The following is a 23,534-nucleotide window of genomic DNA, read 5'->3' on the forward strand; positions in this document are numbered from 1 at the left end:
AAATCGTTTGTCCTAAAATGGTCATTATATATTAGGCAAAAGATGTTAATGCACTAGAACTAGTAATAATTATTTGAATTCAACTTTTGTGATTTATAGGAATCTTCCTTGGTTGTAAATGTCATAAGTTTAAATTATAGTTCTTCAAGCAAAAATGCTACTTAACCTTTGTTAATTAGAAAATCAACACATTGTCATTGGAGAGTGCCCCCTGCCATGCAAGGGCCTCATGCACATTAGTCAGACCTGTGATAATTATCCAAGGTGACATGTGGGCTTAATTTGCACATCATTTTTCATGTGAAATGCTATGCAAGCATGGCAATTAAAAATTAAGTTTGAAAATGCTGTAACTACCTATAATGAATAATACAACCATCAAATGTGCACAAGATTGAGGCAAAATAATCAGATATTAAATTAAACAAAAAAAGGCAAAAATAGTGAATGAGAGAAGTTATAAAAAATACACTCTCCTCAAACTCAGAGCTTAATAGTTTTCCAGGGAGCTAAGTTGGGTCCCAGAGCACCTTTGCCCAGACAGACTGGTAACTCATTTGCTGTAGAAAGGAATCGCACCAAAGCCCACACAAAATCTAATTTATCCATTCAGTATTTATTTATTTCATGCCTGCTATGAGTTAGACCCTGTTTTAGATGTTTTGTAGGTTTGTTTGCTTCATAGTAATAAAGCAGAACACACATAAGTCTCTGCCCTTGCAGAGCTTATATTCTTGCAGGGGGGAGGTGGAAATTTAACAATAATAAGTAAACCAAATATATCATGTGATAGAAGGAGGTAACCACTGTAGGAAAAAAAAGCCAAATAGGGTTAGGTGGGATCTGGAGTTGGAGTGGGGTAGGGGAGGATGCAATTTGAAGCAGGGCTGTTAGGATAGGTCCCATGGAGAAAGTGACAGGCAGAGAATCCATGAGCATGTCCACAAAGAGAGGGCTCAGGACACAGAGGTAAGAGGGTGCTGCCCTGCAGCTGGGAGAGGCCGGTGAGAAGGAGAAAGAGGGTGAGATGGAAGCGGCTGCAGGATGCTCAGAGGAGCAAAGCCACCGATAGGCACTGGGAGAGGCGTTTCTGAAATCATGGACATGGGCCTGCTTCTTGCCTGAAGGTTAATGGTAATGTGATCACAGACAGCTACACAGTGAGGCAAGGCACAGTTCAACCTACAGGGGGAAGCAGATGGGGTGAGGAAAGCATCAACTGTGGTCACCAAGATCTACTGTTGGTGTGTCGGCTGTGCTGTCACTACCTGTGTCATCTCGCCACATGCTCCGTGGGCCTCAGTCTCCTTACGGAGAGCAACAGCATAACAATACGCACCTTGTGGGGGCATACGAGTAACAGCTAATAATATTCTTCTTTGCCCTAATGCTCAGTTAATGGTAGCCATTATGATTATTACTGAGTGCAAGCAAAATTCTACAGAAGCACAGTTGGAATAAATTAAGTGTGGCTCAGACAATGAGCGTACGTAAATCTGATACCAGAGGTATCATGAGTGTTATGGACTGAACTGTGCCCCACCTGCTCCAAATTCATCTGTTAAAGTCCTAACCCCCAATGTGACTGCACTTGGAGATAGGGCCTTAAAGTTAGAAAAGGTCATAAGGGTAAGACCCTAATCCAGCATAACTGGTGTCCTCACAAGAAGAGAAAGAGACACCAGGAATGTGCTCACATGGGGAAAAGGCCGTGTGAGGTCACAGTGAGAAGACGGTGGTCTGAAAGCTGGGGAGAGGCCTCAGAAGGAAACCATCCTCCTGACACCTGAATCTTGGACTTCTAGCCTCCAGAACTGGGAGCAAATACATTTCGCTTGTTTAAGCTATCAAGTCTATGGCATTTTGTTATGGCAGCCCAAGCAGAACTAGACAATGAGCAAAGGATTAACATGCAGCGTGGCCTGATCCAGGCCTGCCTGAGAGAATGCCAGTGAAGTCCCTCTTCTAACAGCGTTAGGGTGGGTGCTGTCCCTACCTTGCCTGCCATGGGCGATTTGATCTGGATTGGGGGAGCTGTGAGGTGGCCTAGAGGCCTTGAGCCTGTGACTGTGTAAAACATGGGTGGGAAACAGAGCTATGCTTCTCTGTGTCCAGGTGACCCACCCTGACCTTGGCTCTTGTGCATGGCAGCCATGCCCGTCCTGAGCAGGGGAGGGGCAAGAGCAGCTACCTGTTTGGACAGGCTGGGCCTCCCAGTGTTGTGATGCTGTACTTGTTTTTTTCCTGTTTTGACTTTCAACTTGAACCCATTAAAAAATCTATGGTGTCAGTGCAGGTGTGATGATTTATTTCAGGTGTGATGGTTAATTTTTTAACTTGACTAGATTAAGGAATACATAGAAACCTGGTAAAGCATTATCTTTGGGTGTGTCTGAGGGTGTTTCTGGAAGAGATTAGCATGTGGACCTGAGTGTACTGGGTGGGAAAGACGTGCCGTCCGTACGGGTGGGCACCATCCAATCCACTGAGGGCTCAAGGAGAACAAAAACAGAAAAAAAGGTGAATCTTTTGCTCTATTCACTGGAGCTGGGATACACGCTTCTCTCCTGTCCGTGGACATCCGAACTTGAGACTTTTCTGCTTTTGGGTTCCAGGACTTACACTGGCAGCACCTCTGGCTCTCAGGCCTTTGGCGTCAGACAAAGAATCACACCATCGGCTTCCCTGGTTCTGAGGCTTCCAGACTTGGACTGAGCCGCACTACTGGCATCCAGTGTGCAGATGGCTGTCGTGGGATTCCTCAGCCTTCACAATAGCCTGAGCCAATTCCCCTAATAAGTCCCTTCTCATATATTCATACACATATTCCACTGTTCTGTCTCTTTGGAAAACTTGACTAGTACATCTGGTTAAGGTGAGAACCTCGGAATGGCCAAAAGTCTTCAGTGGTGGAAAGAGTTAAAGGAAATTGGTCCAAGTTTCAGTGCAGAGCTGTGTGACACATTATGGATCAGTTAATGCCTGTCAGCTAGATATTGGAGGGCATATATGAAAAAAGCTTCTACCTACTCAGAGAATGGGGATTTGGGGAACTGCATTTCCAGGTAATGCTCATGAGCGCTCATTCATAACTTCGTTACATAGGGTGATTTTTTTTTTTTTTTTAGTTCATTATCACTGAATGGATTTTCTTACACCCTCTGAGTAAAGGACTACAGAATATGTGAATCCAAACTATTAAAATAGAAAACTTCAAAATAGAGATTGAAGGAATACTGGGTTTCTAATAGCAGGAAATACTTGTGTATCTAAATGTGAATTGTTCTCTATGGGGACAGGGTTAAGAGGGCTGAATTCATTCTGGAGTCTATGGTGGCAGGATAAGCATGATAATATTTCAAAAGCTAATATTAATTGAATACCAGCTGTATCAGTCACATTTCCAAAACTACATATTTTATAGATATCATTATCCCCATTTTACAGATGAGGAAACTGAGACCCAAAGAGTTCAATGCTACACAGCTATTAAGTGGCTGGAATTCACGCCCAGTCTATCCGGCTTTTAAGCCTGCACTCCTGCTATGTGATACCTGCCATCTTGACTTTTAGGCTTGCATCGTATGAACTTCTTTCTTCTCCTACATCTACCATATTTCTAGGCATGGCTGTGCTTAGGTATGAAAAGTGCTGACAGAGTTATTAATACCTGAGACATGTCATTCACCTCTCAGCAGAACATCGTCCCTGAAGCCTCAGGGGTGGCTAAAGCTGAAAGGGGAAATGTGGTGCTCACAGTCCAGAGCCAGCCATGTGGAGGCCTGGACTGATCTGCAGGCCAGCAAAGAGGAGACACTTCTTTGATGCCATCATTGAAATCATATTTTTTCTTGGTGTAAAATCTTACTAGTACAATTTTGAAACCAAAGCAGTTATGGGCTTTAGCCACTGGGTGGTGGGTTGTTTATCCTTTCTTTAAGATTGGTCTGACAGCAGTGATTTCAGAGAGCCATTGCTCTGCAGCGGGACCTACAGTTCCAGCTTCCTTCCAAAAGTGGGGATGTGAGACAAAACAGCGCTGAACAGCACTTCCTAGTCAGATCCAAATTTAAAATTTTTAACAGTTACTTCAATGCAAACCCAAACTTGAAATGCATTGGCTTAAAACTCTGTCTAAATATCTTTTTTCGGAAGTATCTGTGTGTCATTGTTCATGTTATGTGTCCTGCTTGTTCTGCACATCATCTTTGAAGCAAAGTAAGCATCTTCTTTCTGCTGATCTTTACACATTCCATCTCTCTCTTCCCTTCTCTCTCTATTATTTCTATTTGAAAGTCTTTATTTAAAACAACTTTATCTACCCTCTTTTCATCCAGACTCAAGAATCCCCAGTGTGGTTATTCACCTGGTACCTTGTACTCTCCACTCTCAGACTGTACACTAGCCTTTGCAGATGGTAGTTCCAGGTCAAGGCTGGATTTACGAATCTGGGAGGGGTCACCATTGCTCCGATAACCATCTCTCATGGACATATGAGCTCTCTATGGCAAGAGGGTGGAGGAAAGAGAGCAGAAGCTTGGGGACTCAGGAGACTGGGTGAGAGAGAGGCGTTAGCACAGAGGCTGAGAGAACAGAGTGGTGGGATGTTCGGAGGTGAGGATTTCAAGAAGGACATGGTTACAAATGTTAAATAATACTGATAACTCAAGAAAAATAAGACAGCAATAAAAGGCTATTATTGGATTTTGTTATTTTTGAGACAGACACTTTAATGTAGTAATGGCATGCTTATTAATGACAGAACGGGTAGTGAGAGAACAGATTTAGCTGGTACAGATACGCCACTGGCTTAAGAGTCAATTACATCAGCAGGTGGCTGGCCCCTGTCTGAGTGGGAGGCAGGTATTTTGAAGTTGCATGTGCGGAGGTAGAGAGGGACACTTGGGGTGGAAACAGGAAAGGGTTGAGACAAAGGGCAACACTGGAGGGTGTCCATCCTGAGGCAGGCGTTTCCTTTGCACTCAACTTCCTGGGAAGAGCACAGTTCAGGCCCTGAGCTCTGGCTTCTTCCCTCAGGGTCACAATAGTTGAGAAGGCATTTGGTGATCTCAAGGGAACAAACATGAGCTCACGGGAAAGATGGCAAGACCTCTGAGGACAGCAAGCCCTATAAAAGCAGCTCAACAGACAGCGTAGCTGTGTCAGGGAGGCAGGACCAACAAGAGAGCAGAGACATTCAGCATTAACAGAGCAGGCATCTTTGTTATGGTGCCAAAAGGAAGCAGCAGCAAAATTAGCACAGCATTACCTTCATGACATTGGAAACATGAGATGATGACAAGCTATCATGAGTAAGAATTGGCTGGAGATATTGAAATGGAAAAACTATAATGTTAAAATGAAGATTTCCTTGGAGGATTTGAATAGCAGAAGAGAGAGAACTTAAGAGCATTTTGGTGGGCTGGAATATTGGGTCAACAAAACCTCCCTGAAGGCAACAGGAAAAGGTGACGAGATGAAAAGGATGAAAGAAAAGTCAGGAACTGTGGAGAGTAGAAGTGTCAACATCTGCACAACAACAGCCTCCTAAGAAGAGAAAAGAGTAACGCAGGCAAGGAAATATTTGATGAAACAATGACTCAGAATGTTCTAGAATAAACAATATTAGACTTTAGATGGGAGGGGTGCATAAGATGATAAACAAGGCAGATAAGAAAAAACAAACAAGCCAACAAACAACACCTACACCCATAGCTCTGGATCTTACTCTGAGACCCACAGTCCCTGGGATCCATGTACAGGAGTGAAAAGTCTTGAGAACACGAATGGAAAAAACCCTATGTCTTTTTTTTGTTTGCTTGTTTTTTGTTTTTTAGTAGACTTTATTGCTTAGAATGATTGAGATTTACAGAAAAATTGAGAGGCTAGTACAGAGAGTTCACATATACCCTTCAATTAGGAATGTATGAAAAGTTGCAGTAGTATTAGCAGTACCTTTTACACTGTTGACAATAGAAAATCAAAGGTATTTTCATAATAAATTATGGCTGTAGGTTTTTTGAAATACCATTTATGATAATGATTAATTTGAAATTATGGTAGTTATTAGACATGTTATTCAAGCACTAGTGATGAAGCGCTTAATGAGCGTATTACTACTGCACCACAAATTTTATGTTTTAAATATTTTGATAACATTATTCTAATATATTTGATGTCTTTGCGAATTCTGCATATTTTATTTTATTCACATAAATCACAATTCTGGGAAAGTGGCAAAGGCTTCCTCAGATTGCCAAAGAGATCCATGGCCCCCAAAATGTTAAGAACCCTTATGTGATAGTGAAGTTAAGGAGCGTGAAAGAAAAACAGGTTCCTGAAAGCTTTCAGAGACAAAGAACAAGCATAAGAATGTAATGATTGTCACCCTTCTCAATAGCAGTACTAGCTATAGAAGACAATCAACTAGTATCGTCAGAGTGTCGACGTAAGTACGGGAACTGGTAAGAATATGGAGACATGCAAGGTCTCGGAGAGATCCATTTTTAAGAAGCCTTTCTTGAAAAACTTGCCCTTGAGTAAAAAAGGAAATGAACCCAAGAGGAGATAATACGATATAGGAAATAATGAGTAAGTAAAAAGAAAAACTGAGCAAATACTGATGCTTTCTAATAAGCAACTGTAAATAAGTATATTAATGAAATTCTATAATTACAACTATAGATGATACTGGCATGGCAGGTAGTGTGGCGTGCAAGGAGGTCAGTGTGTGCTCAGGCTCTTGCTTTATTCGGCAGTACAACATAGACCTTGATAGGTCTTAGTGGACGACAGGGACAAAAGCCTAAGTATAGGTCTTAATAAGTTAGGCGGAGCTGCCAGAGGAATGAAAGTAGAATATGAACTTTTATATCAGGAGACTAATATTCAGTTTCATCAGTGGAAACTAGACTGGGGTGGGGAGCGGGCAAGCCAAACACAGTAAATCGAAAGCGTAGGCAAAGCGAAAACACAATCTCACAGTAGCTACTAATTTAACTGTAGTTGCAGTCAATAAATAAAAAGACAGATATCCTCCTGGTGGATTTTAAAAAAGTTTTAGCAATATGATATCTAAGAGACAGGTTTAAACAAAAGGATACAAACACCTGTACAAAAAACACCAGGGAAATATTAACCTTACTAAGAAGGCCAGTGTAATAGTTTTAAGAGCAGAAACAAAACTGTGAGATGAAAAATATCATAAAGAATAAAGATGGAAATTGTATATTGGTATAAGGAGCAAGCATGCCTAACTAACAAAATAGCTTCAAAGTATACAAAGTTACTACTGACAGAACTGTTGATAGAGATTCAACACATAAGGTTTGAGATTTACACTCAGAAACTGATAGGTCAAATAGTATTAAGCCTTATAACACCGAGGTCATGGGTTCTGATGCCTGTACCAGCCAGCTGCCAAAAAAAAAAAAAAGCAGTACTTAGTGAAATTAGGTACATTTCTACCCTGCAACTCAGTAATTCTTCTGCACACACACACATGAGAAGCCCATGTATAGGTAACAGGGAAACGTGCATAAATATATCCACTGAAGGGTTATTTGTGGTAGCAGAGTTGAGGGAGACCTAGGTATTCATCACTGGGGGATGGGATATACACATAATGGAACACTGTGCACAAAATATTCATAGAACTGCATAAATAGATCTTACAAACCAAACACTGAGTGAAAAGAGTAAGAAGCAGAACGAGATTTGCAGTACAATACCATTTCCATAAAGCACGACTCACAAAAGGCAATACTATGCATTTTCAAGAGCATACATATATTTTGATGGGAAACAACCCTGTTTATTCAAAGGCAGAACTAATAAAAGTGGGTATCTTTTCTCTCCCTTTCTTAGTGTGCCACAGGAAGAACCATGGGGCTGTGAGGACCTATGCCTTCTTCAATATTTGTGTCACTGATATTAATTTATTGCAGTCTTTTTCTATGTGACAGTTGCCATTTATGCTCATGAAGTTTAGTTCAGTCCTTATTAGGAGAATAAAAAATGCATGTGAGAAATTATTTGATAAATTTGTTAAAAAAATATTTTTGCATATTGATTACAAAATTGGTACCTTCACATTAAAATGTTTTCTCTGGGTGAGATTATTCCAGTTGTCATGAGAAAATTGGAATGGAAGACCAGAGAATCCCTGAGGCCTTTGCTCTCAGAGCACGTGAGCTCTTTTACACAGAAGATGAACCACAGGATTGGCTCCTTTTGTAGGTTCAAAATACTTCTCTAAAAGTTTCTATATCTGCAACTCCTGCCTTAGAGATAAGTAGCTCAGCACCTGTGGAAATAGGTAGTTAAGAGGCTATCATATTGGTGGAGGGCTCAAAAGAGATTCAAAGTACATTGTCAATTTCATTATGTTGGGAGCATATAAAAAAAAAACCCTAAAAATTGTGCCTATTCTCACTTACTTCATGTGTTCAAACTTTAACTGTAAATAGACAGCTGGAATTGCAAAAGTTATTCAGTTTTGATCGCTAAAGAACAAAGGGCAGAAAACATATATGGCAATTATTAGTGGGGAAGGGTCGTCTTTCTCCTGTAGTGGGGATGAGGGTAGGAGTAGCTCTATGGAGAAGAGCACAGCTGACCCAAGTGAGGCAGGTGGCTGAGCTTGGTGAGTGGCGGTCAGGTTAACAGAAGAGTCAGGGTGCTGGTAACCGTCGTGGCTACAGCTGTGGGGGAGTAGGCACGCCATGGGGGAACTTCTGTATCTTATCTGCATTTTTGCTTTGCATGTAGTTTATTACTTCATTGAGTGATTTTTTTTTTACTAGATTATATCTAGCAAATGATTTTGTTTTTATTAATGGCAATGGTTCCTAAACACAACGTCGCTCCCTATCTCTATCCGGGAGAGAACCAGGGACCAGTTACAAGGGTTGGGGCAGAAACTCTTTGCATTAGGATTCCTGCCAGCATCTCAGCTACCGCCAAACAGGCGAGACCTCCATTTGATATCAGGGAAAACTATATTCAGGCTCTAGACTGAACTAAAAGGTTGTCTTTCATATATTCTGACTTTCTCTGTAACTATTTTTTCTCTTTTTTGGATTCTTCTGTCATGCTTGATTTCAGTCTGTGGTATCTAGTGAAAAAGATACTTCCAAAGATGCCAAATATCATCAAATTTTGTGAAAAGAATTTTGGAGATAGTTTATAAGGAAAAATACCTTTTTGCTTTGGAAATTGGATGATCTAATTTTGAATATGAATATTAACTCAGAGAAGTAACAAAAAAGTACATGAATATTAACTCAGAGAAGTTACAAAATATTTACAATTCACTTACTCATTCAATTGTTCACTCAGCAAATAAATATTCATTGGACAACCACTGCCCAGTGGTTGTTTGGACCCTTTCATACTAGGTCTCTGCTGCCATGTAGCTTACCTTCCAGGGGGAGAAGACAAAAATAAAGGAAAATATCACAACTTCTTAGGAGAATTGAAAATGGTAAATGACTGGCTACTTTAGACTGAGTGGTCAGGGAAGGCCACTCTAGGAAGATAACAGAAACTGAGATATGAATGACGAGGAGGAGACAGCCTTGTCAATGTCAAGCCAGGTATTTCAGGCAGAAGGAACACTCAGTGCAAATGCTACAAAGCAGGAACAATCTGGAATGTTCAAGCAACATACCAAGACAGGACACTAGATGCTGTAGTCCAAGCAAGAAACAACTGTGGCTCTGACTAGGGAGGAAATTGTGGCAATAGAGGACAATGGATGCATTTGGGGCACAGTCTTGAGGGAAAGTCACATGGCTTACTATTAGATGGGGAACGATGAGGTTTTAAAAGAGGAGAGAGAGAGGAAAGCAGGGAATGAAGGGTAACTCCAAATTTTGGGCTTGAGCAAAAATGGGTAGATGGCGATACTGTTTACTGGGATGGCAAAGGTTGTTGAAGGAACAAATTTGGGGTAGGCATCAAGAGTTCTCTACTGCCATGTTTATTCTGAGATGCCCATTAGATATCCAAGCTGAGATGCCAGATGGACAATTGGATTAGAGGATCTGCAGTTCCTGAGAGGAGTGACTCCTGGAAATTTAAATGTAAGAGTCATTGGCACATAAATAGTATTGAAAGCCATTGGACATTGGACTGGATAAGATCATTCAGGACAATGTATGGATCAGGAAGAGAGGAAGGCTCTGTGAGACTTCAACATTTAGTGGCCAAATAGAGGAAGAGAGTGCAGGAGAAACTAAAGTAGTGGCTGGTGAGGTGGGAGGAAAAGCAAGAGAGGGTACTGCCAGGAACCCAAGACCAGAAAGTGCTTCAAGAAGGAGGGCATGTGGGATGCTGCTGAGAGACCAAGGGGAGAGCACAGAAGAATGTGTTCTAGACACAGAGGTCTGTGCTGACTTTGACAACCTTTGTAGAAGCTTTAGCATAGGAGCTAAAAAGAAAACAAACAAACAAACAAACAAACAAACAAACAAACAAACAAAAACCACTCCAGCTTATTTCCATATTATAGAGACTCTCAAGTAAGAAGTCTCATTCCCTGTGAGGAGGTCCCTTTGTGTCGGATGGTGATCCTCTGCCTGCCTTGAGCTTTGCCACTGAGAAATTGTAATCCACAGGACACCCGCCAGGGCATACTCATGCCCAGCCTGACCTCCACTGTCTGTCACCTACAGTCTCCGACTCTAGACCCTGTAACTGGGTCTCCCAATGGGGGCACTGCTGCCATTTGGGGTGAGCAAATCTTTGTTGGGATGGATTCTCCTGCACATTGCAGGAAGCTTTCTGCATAGCCTATAGTGGAAGGTAGCACCCAATGTCACCACACTTTTCCAAATGCCCCTCTGGGCCACAGTATCATCCCAGAGGAGGGACCCTGGTAGAGATGGAAGAGATGGCCTTGACATTCCCCTCAACTTAACCAAACTTTAGGCAGGCTTCTTTCTGACCCTAGACCCCAACCTTCCCTTTTTAGAGCATTTATTTTAGAAAACTTGTAATTGTTCATTATTTCTCTGCCCTTTTGAGATGTAAATCTTTTTAAAAGCCTTTTGCCAATTAAAAAACCCAGGAATGTCCTCCTGAAGGACCCGGGAGACATCTCCTTGAAATGTAAACATCAAAGAAGATATCCCCTCCACCCACTTTGGGCAAAGCCAGTCAGCAAGCACAGCTTAATTCCTCCTGCCCCAGCTCTTATATACTTTCCCATTTTGTATTTTACCACAACGAAAAATCAAAAACAAACAGAAATGATTCTTCTGCTCTTATGTGAGGTGAAGTTGAGTTCAGTCTGAGTTCTGGCCTCTCTACCCTATTGCAATAGCCTTGAATGAAGTCTTCCTTGCCTGTTCAGCCTTGTCCAGTGCATTTTTGCTTTGACAAGGAATGGTAAGTGCTGAGTCTCTGGACTCAGATTGTCTGGGATCAAATCCCATCTCTGTCTCTTACCAGGTGCATGACCTTGAGTGCATGACCTCGACTAATCTTTAGCTTCATTTATTTTACTATGAAAATAAAGAAGGAATTAGCAAGAGCATCTACTTTGTAGGGTTCTCGTGTGGCTTAGTTGGGAAAAGCATGTGAAACACTTGGCCTTGCAGGATCTCCTGGACATCTTGGCCACCGTTCATGCTATTGCTGTTGAGTCACGTTTGTAGGAAATGGGGACAAGCACACATTTTCTGTTATAATTCCTGAACTTTGGATGGTATATTTTTTACTGCAAACTTTTTAGATATGAAAGATAACTATTTGTCATTCATACACAGATTTGAGTGCACTTCTTGTTTGGAATTCCATTTTTATCCTTGCATACAATGCTGATCTTCTCTTTGCTCTCTCAGTGACATTGCATTTCAGATGGCACTGGAATTATCCATCCATGAGCTTGGAATACAGAGGGTATGAAGAACATATTATCAAGTTGGGGGAAGTTGAGTTCTTCTATGGGGTTGTCAGCCAAACTTAGCTCAGAGAATGACCATAGCATTCCTCATTCTCTCATAAGTCCATATAATAAACCTCAATGCTTCTACAAACTTAGGTTGCCACCCAGAAGAGAAAGGTCTCCTGATTGACAAACTGTCAGAGGAAGAGGAGGCTGCAGGCTTCCTTGTTCCCCATTAGTTTCTGAGTCCTCCTGAAGACAGCAGTTCTCCTGTTGAGCCTCCAGTTAGGCTTCTCACCCAACACAAAAGAACTCGAAGCACTGGGAATGATTTTTCAGCTCCTTTTAGGCTACATCTTGTCCAAAAGCGATGGCCCTCTTTAATCTCCAAAGAGAATTCAGAAGAGATCAGAGCCAAGTGAGTTGAGCCTGGACATGTGTCATTAGTTAAGATGACCTAACCTTCTCTCTCAAGGAACCACTTAAGAGCTTGACCTTTCCCTGAAGCTTTCTGAAGCAGCCTCCAGATTGCCCGAAGTCTGACTTCCTCCTTAAATGATCGCCAAGAACAGTTACATGCTCTGGCCTGTGTCTAGCTTGCTGCAAGCTAACCCCTGTACCAGCCCCCTGCCCTGAGTGCCTGCTTGGCTCCTTTCTATGGCTTATGCTCACCAGCTCTCCAACAATGCCCTAGGCTGGCAGCCGGGCTCCCTGGTGGGGACCCAACAGATACCTTGCTTCCGCATAGTCCTGCCACTGCTGCTTCAGCTGCCAGGACTCCAAGCTCTTTGGAATATCTCTTGCCAAAGAGGGCTTTGGCTTAGTCCCGCCTGGCGTTGTTCATGCCTAGATAATGACTGAGAGCATATTTGCTGTTCTCCACCCCCTAAGATAAACCTGGCCCATGGATGCCACAGAGGACTGAGGTATGAGCACCTGGGCTGGCCAAGGCTACATGTCACCATGTGTTTAAGTGCCTCTGCTGGGCCATCCAGGGAGCTCGTCATATGTGAGCCGCTCATTTTGGATCAAAAATGGGAAAATGTTTCCTGTGCTTTTCAGACAAATACCAGCAACTGCTATTTTCTTCCTGTGTCATGTTCAAGTTTTAAATTTATTTGTTGCTTTTTTACTGAACCAGAATCATAGCTGGATTCTTATTACTTCCAAAAGACCTGTGTTAGCCCTTTTTGGATGACAGCTTCTAATTATATTTTAGATGTAGAGTGAGAAGAACTGTGTGTTCTCTGTTTTTTCAGTTACTCTGACAAAGGAGATGTGAACCTGGCCTTGATAACACAAGCAACGGGGGGAGGCTGGTCCTCTGTGGAGTCCACTCTGTGCACAAAGCCAAAAACTACTTTTAGTCTGTTTCAGTTTTAAGTTGTGTCAAAGCCCTTTCTTCTCTAGAACCCTGATGGAGATCTTGGATAACAGCCACATGTCTCGGCTGTTGAAAATGATGTTGATATGATATGTTCACATGGACTCTTACCTGCTTTCTTGGCTGACTATGAGAAAATCCCCGGGCCCTTGGTTGTTGCTCTGTGGCCACTGTGTCAGGTAAGCAGAGAACTAGCAGAATGATTTGGATGTTGAGGACCATTTTCCTTTAGGGGCTTGTGGGTTGAAGTGATCACATTACAGGTGCATATTTTTTTTTTTTTTTTTTTTCTTTTTTTTTTTTTTAAAAGATGACCGGTAAGGGGATCTTAACCCTTGACTTGGTGTTGTCAGCACCACGCTCAGCCAGTGAGCGAACCGGCCATCCGTATATGGGATCCGAACCCGGGGCCTTGGTGTTATCAGCACCGCACTCTCCCGAGTGAGCCACGGGCCGGCCCTACAGGTGCATATTTTAAGAGAGAAGAAATGAGCCAGCTGTAAAAGGTTTCTTTAGGAGGGGAGTGAATATTACATGGAGGAAGAAGAAAGTGACAGGTAAAGGATAATAAAGAAAAATAACTCACAAATAGTGAGTATTGACTCTATGCCAGGCACTCTGCTGTGTAGTTAGCATGGAATATCTCATTTAATCTTGACATGTAGGAACTGTATGTCTACTTAACAATTAAATGTTAAGTATTTCATCAGTGATCTCTCAGTTGGCAAATGGCATAGGTGGGATTCAAAACCCATATTGTTATCCACACAACACTGTGGAAGGACGGACCATTGGCAACCCAGATCTTGTTTGACCATTGCTAGCATTTAATTGCAAATGTCTGAAGTTGGAAGGAAGTTTGTGGAACAACTAATCCAGCCTCTTTCCCAGACAGTTGAGAAAAGAGACCCAAAGAGGGAAAGTGGTAACACTTGGTCAAGAAAATCCTTTTATTAGAGTTGAACCGAGACGGACACCCTAGTTGCCTGAATCCTTATTGAATTGTGTTGGGATAACTGGCTCCAGAATTTCATAGCTGTTGAACTTGTTTTCATCTGGAAACAACCTCCCTCCTCAGTTCCCCTGGGGTAGACTTCTCTTGCAGAACAGTATATTTCTCAGATTGGCTCAAATTGTCTGGGAGGGTGCATCATGCCTATCTCTAAGACAACAGGAAATTAGAGACAGGGGCTTGAGACTTACCCTTTGTTATTGAGTACAAAGAAGTTGCTGACTCATCCCATTGGCCCACTGTTCTGAAACTTCTCCTTCCAAGGTCACCAATCTCACTACTGTGATTGCTGAATTCAAAGAACATTTTTCTAGGCTTATTTCGGTCATGGCAACTTGACATTATTTGCCCTTTCTTTTTCATAAAACCTTCTCCTCCTGTGACATTACACTTTTTAATTTCCCTTCATTTACTCTCTGTATTCCTCTTCATTCTTTTTCCTGAGGTGTTCTTTTTCCACCTGCACCTTAAATTTCCTTGTTCCGTAGAATCTTGACTTCAGCCCTCTGCTCTTCTCTTTTTGTAAGTTATTCTCAGGTCATCTTTAAATGAATCAACATTCTTTCCAAAACCATAATAAATGCTCCCTCATCCCTTTTCATTTTACAACCTTCCTAGGTCTCCCAAATTCTTGGAGAGAACTATACCCAGTGGACAGAACGGATAAAACTAAAGTTGAACCTCTACATCCAGGGGCAAGGTCAGAAAAATCAGACACTGAGTCAAGTGGGGACTCCTGTTATGATGAAAACCAAGTGGAATCTCCCCAGCATGTTTGGGATTAATAGAATTTATGAAGAAACTTTTCCTAGGTAATTTGAGCAAGACACACTGATAATGTGAAAAGTGGACACCACGTTCAGCAAGCATCAGTGGATTCGATATTTAACTAGCACAGAACTAATGTGTAATATTGTGATCTATAACTTGAGGGAAGGATTTGGAAAAGTCTAGGTTCCAGTTGGGGTTGGGGAGTGAGTATTTTATTTCAAAATCTATGACTCTTTCATGGCCATTGGCTGATGTGGTGTATAAACAAGTCAGCCTCACTTTCAAGGCTCATTGATTGACACCATTGTTTTGTAGTTTGCCCACATCACATGAAAGGAGTGAACACCTAATTCTACCTTTCATTTGATGACATTCCAATGTTCTTCAAACATCCCAAAACAACTATGAAAGACACAGTGGGGACTCTGGCTTTTGTTAAAATTAACTGACCCTTGGCAAGGCTATACCACAGGATGCAGCCCAGGTGGCAGGTGTTATGAATGTGAATAGCAATCAGGTCACATCTTGATTTGCTTGGTCTGAGACTGCCTCGGTTGACTGGATTGACCAAATAAATAACCCCAAGAAGCCCAGACAGGGGATCCAAGATGGTATGCATCCACAAAATCCTTCAAACTGACTTTCTTTTCATTCATCAAAGGGAAAGTCACTATTTTCCTAAAACATCAATATCCTGGAAAACAAAATTTAAAATTCAAGTAGCCACAGAAACAGGTATTGATTTGAAGTAATTTTAGGTTCATCAATAGTAAAAATACTGGTGAAGAAGACTAGACTGTTTGGCTACTTCTTGCAGAGGTTGTTTAACTTTTTGCTCTGTTTAAATTTCTTCTCAGTGCTGATCTCCTTCCCATGCAGAGGGATGCGATGTCAGGAAAAGTCTAAATCTTTCTCTGCCTAGAACACTGAGGTGGGTAGAGAAAGGAATGGATTTCTTTTTATTGATTCAAGCAAATCTGAACTTAAAGAACCCCTCCCTGCCTCCCTCCCTCCCTGAGTTACACATGCCCTAAATGATCAAATAATTCTATATAGTTTCAAAATTATAAACCTAAAATTGTAGACATCCAAGAGACTTAAGAGCTGTCCCAGTCTACACTCTGATTTTATAGCTGAGGACTGAGCTCTAGAGTGGGAAGTACAACCAGATCTGCCTCCTGAATCCTCTTCCTAGTTCCATCCTGTCTTGCAGGAGACTACGTGAGGCTTAGACACTTACTTTTGAAAAGATCTCTATCAAAACCCTCAGTAGGCTGGGGTTTTTTGTTTGTTTGTTTGTTTGTTTTTCATTGTGAAAGTTCTTAAAACCAGCAGAGGAAGTCATGATTTCTTTCCTTTACTCACCAACAAACAGTTGGCTGTAGAGTTCCAGGCGGGTGTGACCTTCTGTCGGGGCCTTGCGGATCTGCTGGGGCAGCCGGTCCACTTGCAAACTGGCCTGCTTGACATTCCTCTCTGCAGTGACCCGGTGCCACTGGTCATCGTTGAGAGGGGAGGGTGACCTCACTACAATCTCCACCGGCCCATTTCCAACATCAAATGAAAAGGACACTTCTGTGGCAGCTGGAGGAGCAGAAAGCATGAAAAACACATGAGTATTTTTCTCCTAGATATTAAATACTGGTGAATTCTAGGCAAAAAATAATGTAGAAAGAAAGGGATAATCTAAGCCCGTCACTTACTACAAAGATCCATGGCAAAATAATTTGAGGAAGCATAAAACATCAATCCTTTATTAACCACTAACAACCAAGGGGAGGAAAATAAATTTGTATTGGGGACCTTTCTGCCAAGTACACATTTATTTTCTTATTTAATCTTTAGAAGCCTTCCAAGAAGTTACCATCGTTGATTCTTTCCAGATAAGGAAACCGAGGCCTGGAGAAGTTAGCTCATGATGAATGTGCTAGACTTATTGAATTAGTGGAGTCAGGGTCTGAACCCAGGTTTGTCAGATTTCAGAGCCTGAGATCTTTGATTCCACATACAACTAACCTCTTCAATAGCTCCTAGGGCAGTGATTTTCAGTCACCTGGAGAGCTTTTCAAAACACTTGTATCCAAAGGTTCTCACCCAGTTGGTCTGGAGTAGGCACTGGTATTTTCAAAAGCTCCCAGGAAATGTTAATACGTAGCTAGAGTTGAGAGCTACTGCTTTTGGGGAATTTACAAAATTTTATTTCATTAGTGTTTATAGTTCTTATTGAAAGTTAGGAAGCTATGAATTGTTGGGGCAATGAAGGAGACCTGTGTATTTTTTGGACCACTTGTGACTGACTAAAGGTAGCAGAATGTTCCTGCAGAATAATCCCTTTCCTGCATCTCGTGTTATACACCTTGGTTATTCCCTCTCTGGTATGCTGCAGCCTCCTAATAACCTAGTCTCCAGCATTGAGCACTTCCTTTTTTCTGAGATCTCCTCCAAATCCACCTCCTTTGGCAATAAATCACCTCTCAACAATTGGCAAATGGATTGGGTGGTTGCTCTGTTAACTTTAGTTATAGGTAACTTTTTAATTTCACATTTTCAGTTTTATGTTAAGTTCCTCAGTGACCAACTAGTGTTTTATAAACACGTTTTTTAAATGTATATTTTTCCTGCAATTGGCAGGACAGGCTGCTTAATGCTGCAGCAGCACACACATCTGGAGCTCCCTTAGGCTTGGTGAGTTCTTTTCAGAATTAAAGATGTGGCACACCAGTGAATTTCCTAACTTTGCTTATAAAGATATTCAGCCCCTCTATCCATCAATAAGCCTTCTGCCTAATCTCTAAGCAGTTTAATTAAATATCTGTCACTTTTTTTCCTGGGCTAATGGAAAATTCAGCTTATTTGGGCTGGTACCATTTTCAGGCAGTGTCACCAGCAATCAAACTTCTAATTTAAAAACCACAGTGGGCCAGATTTTCTCAGGACCTAGACTGTTCCTTGCTTCTGTGTCTAGCCCCTCTGAAAGCTGCATTAACTTTACTGAGCTACAGAGATATTAGATGCAAACTCAATTTAATCAACCTAATTGTACCAAGGAATTTTCATCCTTCATGTCATTAGAAAGGGAACTTTAATTTTAACATCTGTGGTGATTCCACACACACTCCAGTAAAATATCTCATCTAAATTAGGGGTCCCTGCCTCCAGGGGTCATTGTGACTGATTTTAACTTGCAGGCCAGTCACATCCATCAAGGTTTCTATGAAAATATGATCAGAATGCAGGTGGGTGATAATATGATCCACAAATTGAAAGATCTTCCCCTGTAGTTCTCACTAGTTGATGGAGGGAAAGTAGCCTTGGTTCAAGATGAAATCTGTTCTGTTGTGGTAGTGCTATATTTTTGCAGATGCATTTTTAAATGTAAGTTGTCAGAATAGCAAGAGAACACTGGTTCCCTGGCTAAGTAGGAAAGATTGTTTCATTTTAAAGGCATCAACTGCCATCAGGGAAATAGAATTTAGGGATAAGTTGAGTATAACCCTAAGGTTTGACTTGAAGGGATAAGTGCTTCTCTAATTTTCTCTACTACTCTCCTTCTGCTATGATAAGTTCTCCTCTAGGTCTTTGAATTGTCACTATTTGGAGAAACTCCAAGTACCAGCAGTCACTACAATATATCCACCTTTTTCTCTCTGCTTGTCACAATAGATCTGCTATTTCTTCCTCTGGACCACAATCTTCTTAACATCAATACTCCATTCTAGAGAGGAAGGAAATTTGCCAGGATCCTGCTGTAGCCCAGAGCTTCTCAACCCCAACTGGGTGCAGTAAGAAGGACACAAGGCTCAGGGTCTCCAAGAGCAACTTCTTCTCCTAAGAGCCTCCATCCAGGCTCTGCCAAAGAAATATTTACAAGATGAGCACACCCCACTTCCCTTCTGTTGCTTCCTAAGGAAGGGGCTGCAAAGCCCACGTGAGAGTGAAGGAAAGGGCTCCTTTTTCTCTGTCACTCAATGTCAGCTCCCCTGATGTTGTCAAGGGATGCCTTTGAGAAATCTCATCTCCCAGTCAGACGGCCAGGGTGTTTTAAAAGCTTCTAAGGCTCAGTTTGTGGCTGATTGCTCTTGGTCTTCTGGGTGAGAGCAGCTGACATTTTAAAAGAGATAATTATGGAGAGAGGCAGTGAGCAAATGAAAGGCAGACAGCACCAAAGACACCAGAGCCAGCGACAATGTCCTTCCTCACTGTGCATCTTCAGGGGAGACTGAAGGGTTGCCCTGTATCTGCCTGTGGAAAAGGAATTTCTTGTACACTGACAATATTCTTATTTCTAGAAACAAGTATCTGGGAACTGGATGTATATAGCATGGCTCACTGGAAAGAACACTGTAGCAAACATGAATGGTTGCCATTTCTCCAGTGTCAAGAACTGGGAGGAGTCTGAGATTTTACCTTACTTCCAAGCTAACAAGTTAGCTGGCCACAGCTGCATGCTGCTGGCAGAAGACATGAGACTCCTGGGTCGGAGACATAGGACTTTTTTACTCACAGTGTAGCAGGCAGCATGAGCTTCATGTTCACACGTTTCCCTTTCCCCCTTCCCCCAAGTCCCATGGCGTGATAGGACAGCCTAGGCAGACACTGCACCCTCAGTAAGTTTGCTTCACAGCTGAGAAACCCTGAACATAGAAAACTCCAACCTTTCAAAAGAGCTCCAAGCAAACCTGCTCAATTTTTGCCTTGGAGCGAGACATTACCTTATTTTCCTGGTCAGAAAACAAACCTACCCTCTGCCCCAGAGGAAGACACCATCTCCATCTTCCAAGGCTGTTAGTTATACACAAATCTTTTAAAAGGTACGAACAAAGCTGTCAGTGCCTCTTGCTCAGAAGACGAGGAGAAATAAGAAGAGACCCATGGAGAATTTTCTCCCAACAAATAGTCACTTCCACCTTTTCCCTTGTGAGATGGCCTGATTCGCCCAGGAATCTATGTGTTTCCAGAGTCACATGGTTCAGATAAGTACAGCCCTACCCCAGGCCCAGAGGCTGAATCTGGGTTTAACTAAGACAAACTGGCAATTCCATGCTCCTTGCAATTAGCCACTTAGGATTGGTCATATTCCTTCCTGGCCAATGAGACATAAATGGAATCTTTTGGTGGCCTTTTTGGAAAGGTTTCTTAGCTCATAAGAGCATAGGAAAAGACAGCTCCTTTTGGGCCCCTTGATATTGGGTGGGAAGTTGTGGTTCCTAATGTTGCTGGAGCCGTCTTACAAACATCGGACATACAGAGCACAGAGAGGGCAATGGGACAAGCCTGGGTCCTAGGTGACATTGTTTAACTCCTAAATTATTCCTGAGCCATCTATCTCAGGAATTCTTATGTGAGATATCCATTATTGTTGAAGCCATTTTTATGGCAGCTGCAAGCATCTTAACTAATACAGGGCATACTGTGGAAATGAGTATAACTGAGTTCTGGTCTTAGCTTTGCCTTTTCGCTTTTTTGGGCCTCAGTTTACTGGGATCTAAAGTGAGGTTTCTATCTATAGTATCCCAACAGTTTCTGTGTCCAAAATACGAAACTGCTAAGGTCCTTTCATATTGCAACATTCTATAATTTAATTTCCAAGAGATTCTAAGAGAAATAACAAAATGAAATACAACTAGTTTTTATGGTAATTTTAGATATTGAATCATTATAGGGAAAACAGAGAAATGTTAAAACAGAAATGCACAAGGTGGCGTATTGGAATCAAGAAAGAATGTAAATGGTAGAAATTGTTGTTAAGTAAATCTGGATCATGACCTCCTCTGAATGACTTAAAACAATGAATGCAAAAAAACCATGGACAGTTCTTGATATTTTTTTCCCCTTTCAAGTATAATTCCAGCAGGTGGCACTATCTGATCTCATTCTTACTTTTCCTAAGTTTTCCTCAAACAAATCACTCCAGGATTAATGAATCGAGTGATAAATTTAACTGACCAGAATAGCAGACTTTCTGGCTCTGAATTCTCCCAGTGGATGAAGTAACATTTAGACATTAGATCCAAAGTGTCGTTGGAGGTGGCTGAAAAAAATGGGCCATTCAATATAGAATAGATAAAGAGAAAAGACACAGAAAGGTGCCCACAGTGACCAGGGTGAGCAGACCAGCTAACTCTGCTGTAGTTTTGATAATGATTTGTCTCTTCATTTCTAATATGAAGTTCAAGGAGTGACAGTTTTCAAAGCGCTCTTCTGTACAAAGTCTCATTTGACCCATACAATAAAGCTGGGAACTGGCCTCACTCTGCAGTGGGAGGGTTATGAATATCTTTTGCTTTTATTTTATTTTATTTTTCTGAAGGAAAGGCTAAGTGTATATCAGAAGACAGAAGACAAAAGAATTTATGTAACATGAGAGGGTCATGAGAAGAGGCCGGAAGGCTGAAAATAAGGTCACTGTGGGAATCAGAAAGGAGGAAAAGGACGAAGTAAAGAGTACATCTGGGTTGCTATCTGAGGCCACTTGCTCCACCTGTCCACTGGATGCATCCGTTCTTACCTGCTCAGGGACACCACTCTGACTGCCCTCTGCTATGGCATCAATCATTTGTTCTCTACGGGATCAGTCCCCAGAAACATGTTGACATGTTCCTAATCTTAACAGCCACCACCACTATAAAACTCTTCTCTTGACTTTATTTACTCCACCAGTTGCCATTTTACATCTGTGCTCCCTTTCGTTGATGGATTCCTTGAAAGAGCTGCCTGTACTCTCTGTATCCGTTTCTGCTCCTTAGTCTTTCTTTAACCCCATTGTGTAAGGCTTTCTCCTCCATCACATTTGAAGCTGTATCTGCCTCAGGGCCTTAGCACTGGCTGTTCCCTTTATCCAGACAACTCCACAGCTGTTCCTTTACTTCTCTGCTCACGAGTCATCATATTGGAAATTCCTTCCCTAAACATCGCATGTTAGATAGCAAACCCCTCTCTCAGCTGCCTTTTCCCCTTTATCCTGACTTAAAAAAAAATCTGCATGGCATGCATCACCACGTGACAAAACATATATGTGCTCCTGGCCTCTCTTAAGGCACAGGCATTTTCTGTTTTATTAATAGTCTTGTCCTTAGCACCTAGAACAAGGCCTGCCTCAGAGAAGGCAGTCAACAATTTGTGAATAAATGAGTGAGTGAATGAATAGGAAAACCCCTGCCAGGGATGCCAACAATTATAATACAGATACTCTGAAAAGAGAAATCCACTCATTTTTCCCAAGGCTAACCAAATTATATGGAATGTCATTTTGTATTCCACAAGCATCTTTCTAAAGAGCACAAAGTAACTCAATGTATATTTTCTCAGTCTAGGAACATGATACATTAGTTATGTCTGTTTGAAACAAACATTGATAAATGTTGTTCCCAAACATATAATGTTTGAGGAACAATGGCTTGCTCAAGATAAACTAAGCAGTGGAACTAGAAGCAGAATTTTCTCCTTTTACTATATCTTACACTGTTTTTACTCTATTTTTAGGAACAAGGACCTTGGGTCATAATTACATTTTTCAAATTTTGGCCTACATAAGAAACTGCTAAAGAAACATGCTTAAAGTGCATATTCCAAGGCTCCTCTTGCAGATGATCTGATTCAGTAAGTTTGGGGTGGGACCCTGGAGTTTGCATTTTGTTAATGCCAGGTACATCTGATGCAGGGTCTTGAAATGCTACGCCAAGAAACACTAGGAAAGCCAAGTTTCCTTTTAGTAGTAGGGTCCTGGGGATCTTTTGCTTCCTTGTTCTCAACAGAAAGATTTTCAAAACCGTGTAGTAAAGAATTTAACCTTGCCTCCAAAGATGTCCGGCCTTTGCTCTTGGCATTAGGAAGGTACTACCTATGCCCTTGGAATGTTCTGCTTGATAAGAGTGTCTTTGTTTGCCTAGGAGCCTTGGGCATACCAGACAGTCTAATAATGTGATTTAGGGAGGTGTCTGGCCACACCAGATAGTATTTAGAAGGAGGGCCAACCAGGCCAGATAGAACAAGAATGCAATGGAAGGTAGGGGCTATGGGTTTTACAGTTCAGTCTCTTGAGGGGCTGGAAGCTATGGTCAGCCATGTGGGCAGTCAACCATCTATATAATGCAGTCTCAATAAAGACTCTGAACATTGAGGCTTGGGGAAGCTTCCTTGGTTGGCAATACCCCACACATTTTGTCACACATCAATTCCAGGAAAGAAATGGTTCATGACTCTACAGGGAGAGGATAACTGGAAGTTCGGCATCTGGTACTTTTCTGGGACTCTGCCCGCTGCTTCTGCCCTCGTCTGACTTTCATCCGCGTTCTTTCTCTGCAATAACTCTAACCATGCATGTAGCAGCTTTTGGCGAGTTCTATAAGTACTTGTAGGGAATTATTGAACTTGGAGGTGGTTTGGGAAACCCTTTGAACTTGCAGTTGGTGTTAGAAGTGTGTGCAGTCTTATGCGGACTGTGTTATCTCTAATTTTGCAGTTGGTTCTAACTGCAA

General features: G+C 41.8%; 1 protein-coding gene across 1 annotated transcript in view; it reads right to left on the reverse strand.

Annotated features, from left to right (window-relative positions):
- CNTNAP2 (contactin associated protein 2) overlaps window positions 1–23,534 on the reverse strand; it is a 1,419,793-nt gene that overhangs the window by 191,153 nt on the left and 1,205,106 nt on the right. Inside the window, exon 17 of the mRNA XM_063100985.1 lies at window positions 16,423–16,641. Coding sequence (XP_062957055.1) covers window positions 16,423–16,641 — 219 coding nt within the window. The remainder of the gene's footprint in view (window positions 1–16,422; window positions 16,642–23,534) is intronic.

Source organism: Cynocephalus volans, chromosome 6 (assembly GCF_027409185.1).
Source record: "Cynocephalus volans isolate mCynVol1 chromosome 6, mCynVol1.pri, whole genome shotgun sequence".
Classification (NCBI taxonomy): Eukaryota; Metazoa; Chordata; class Mammalia; order Dermoptera; family Cynocephalidae; genus Cynocephalus; species Cynocephalus volans.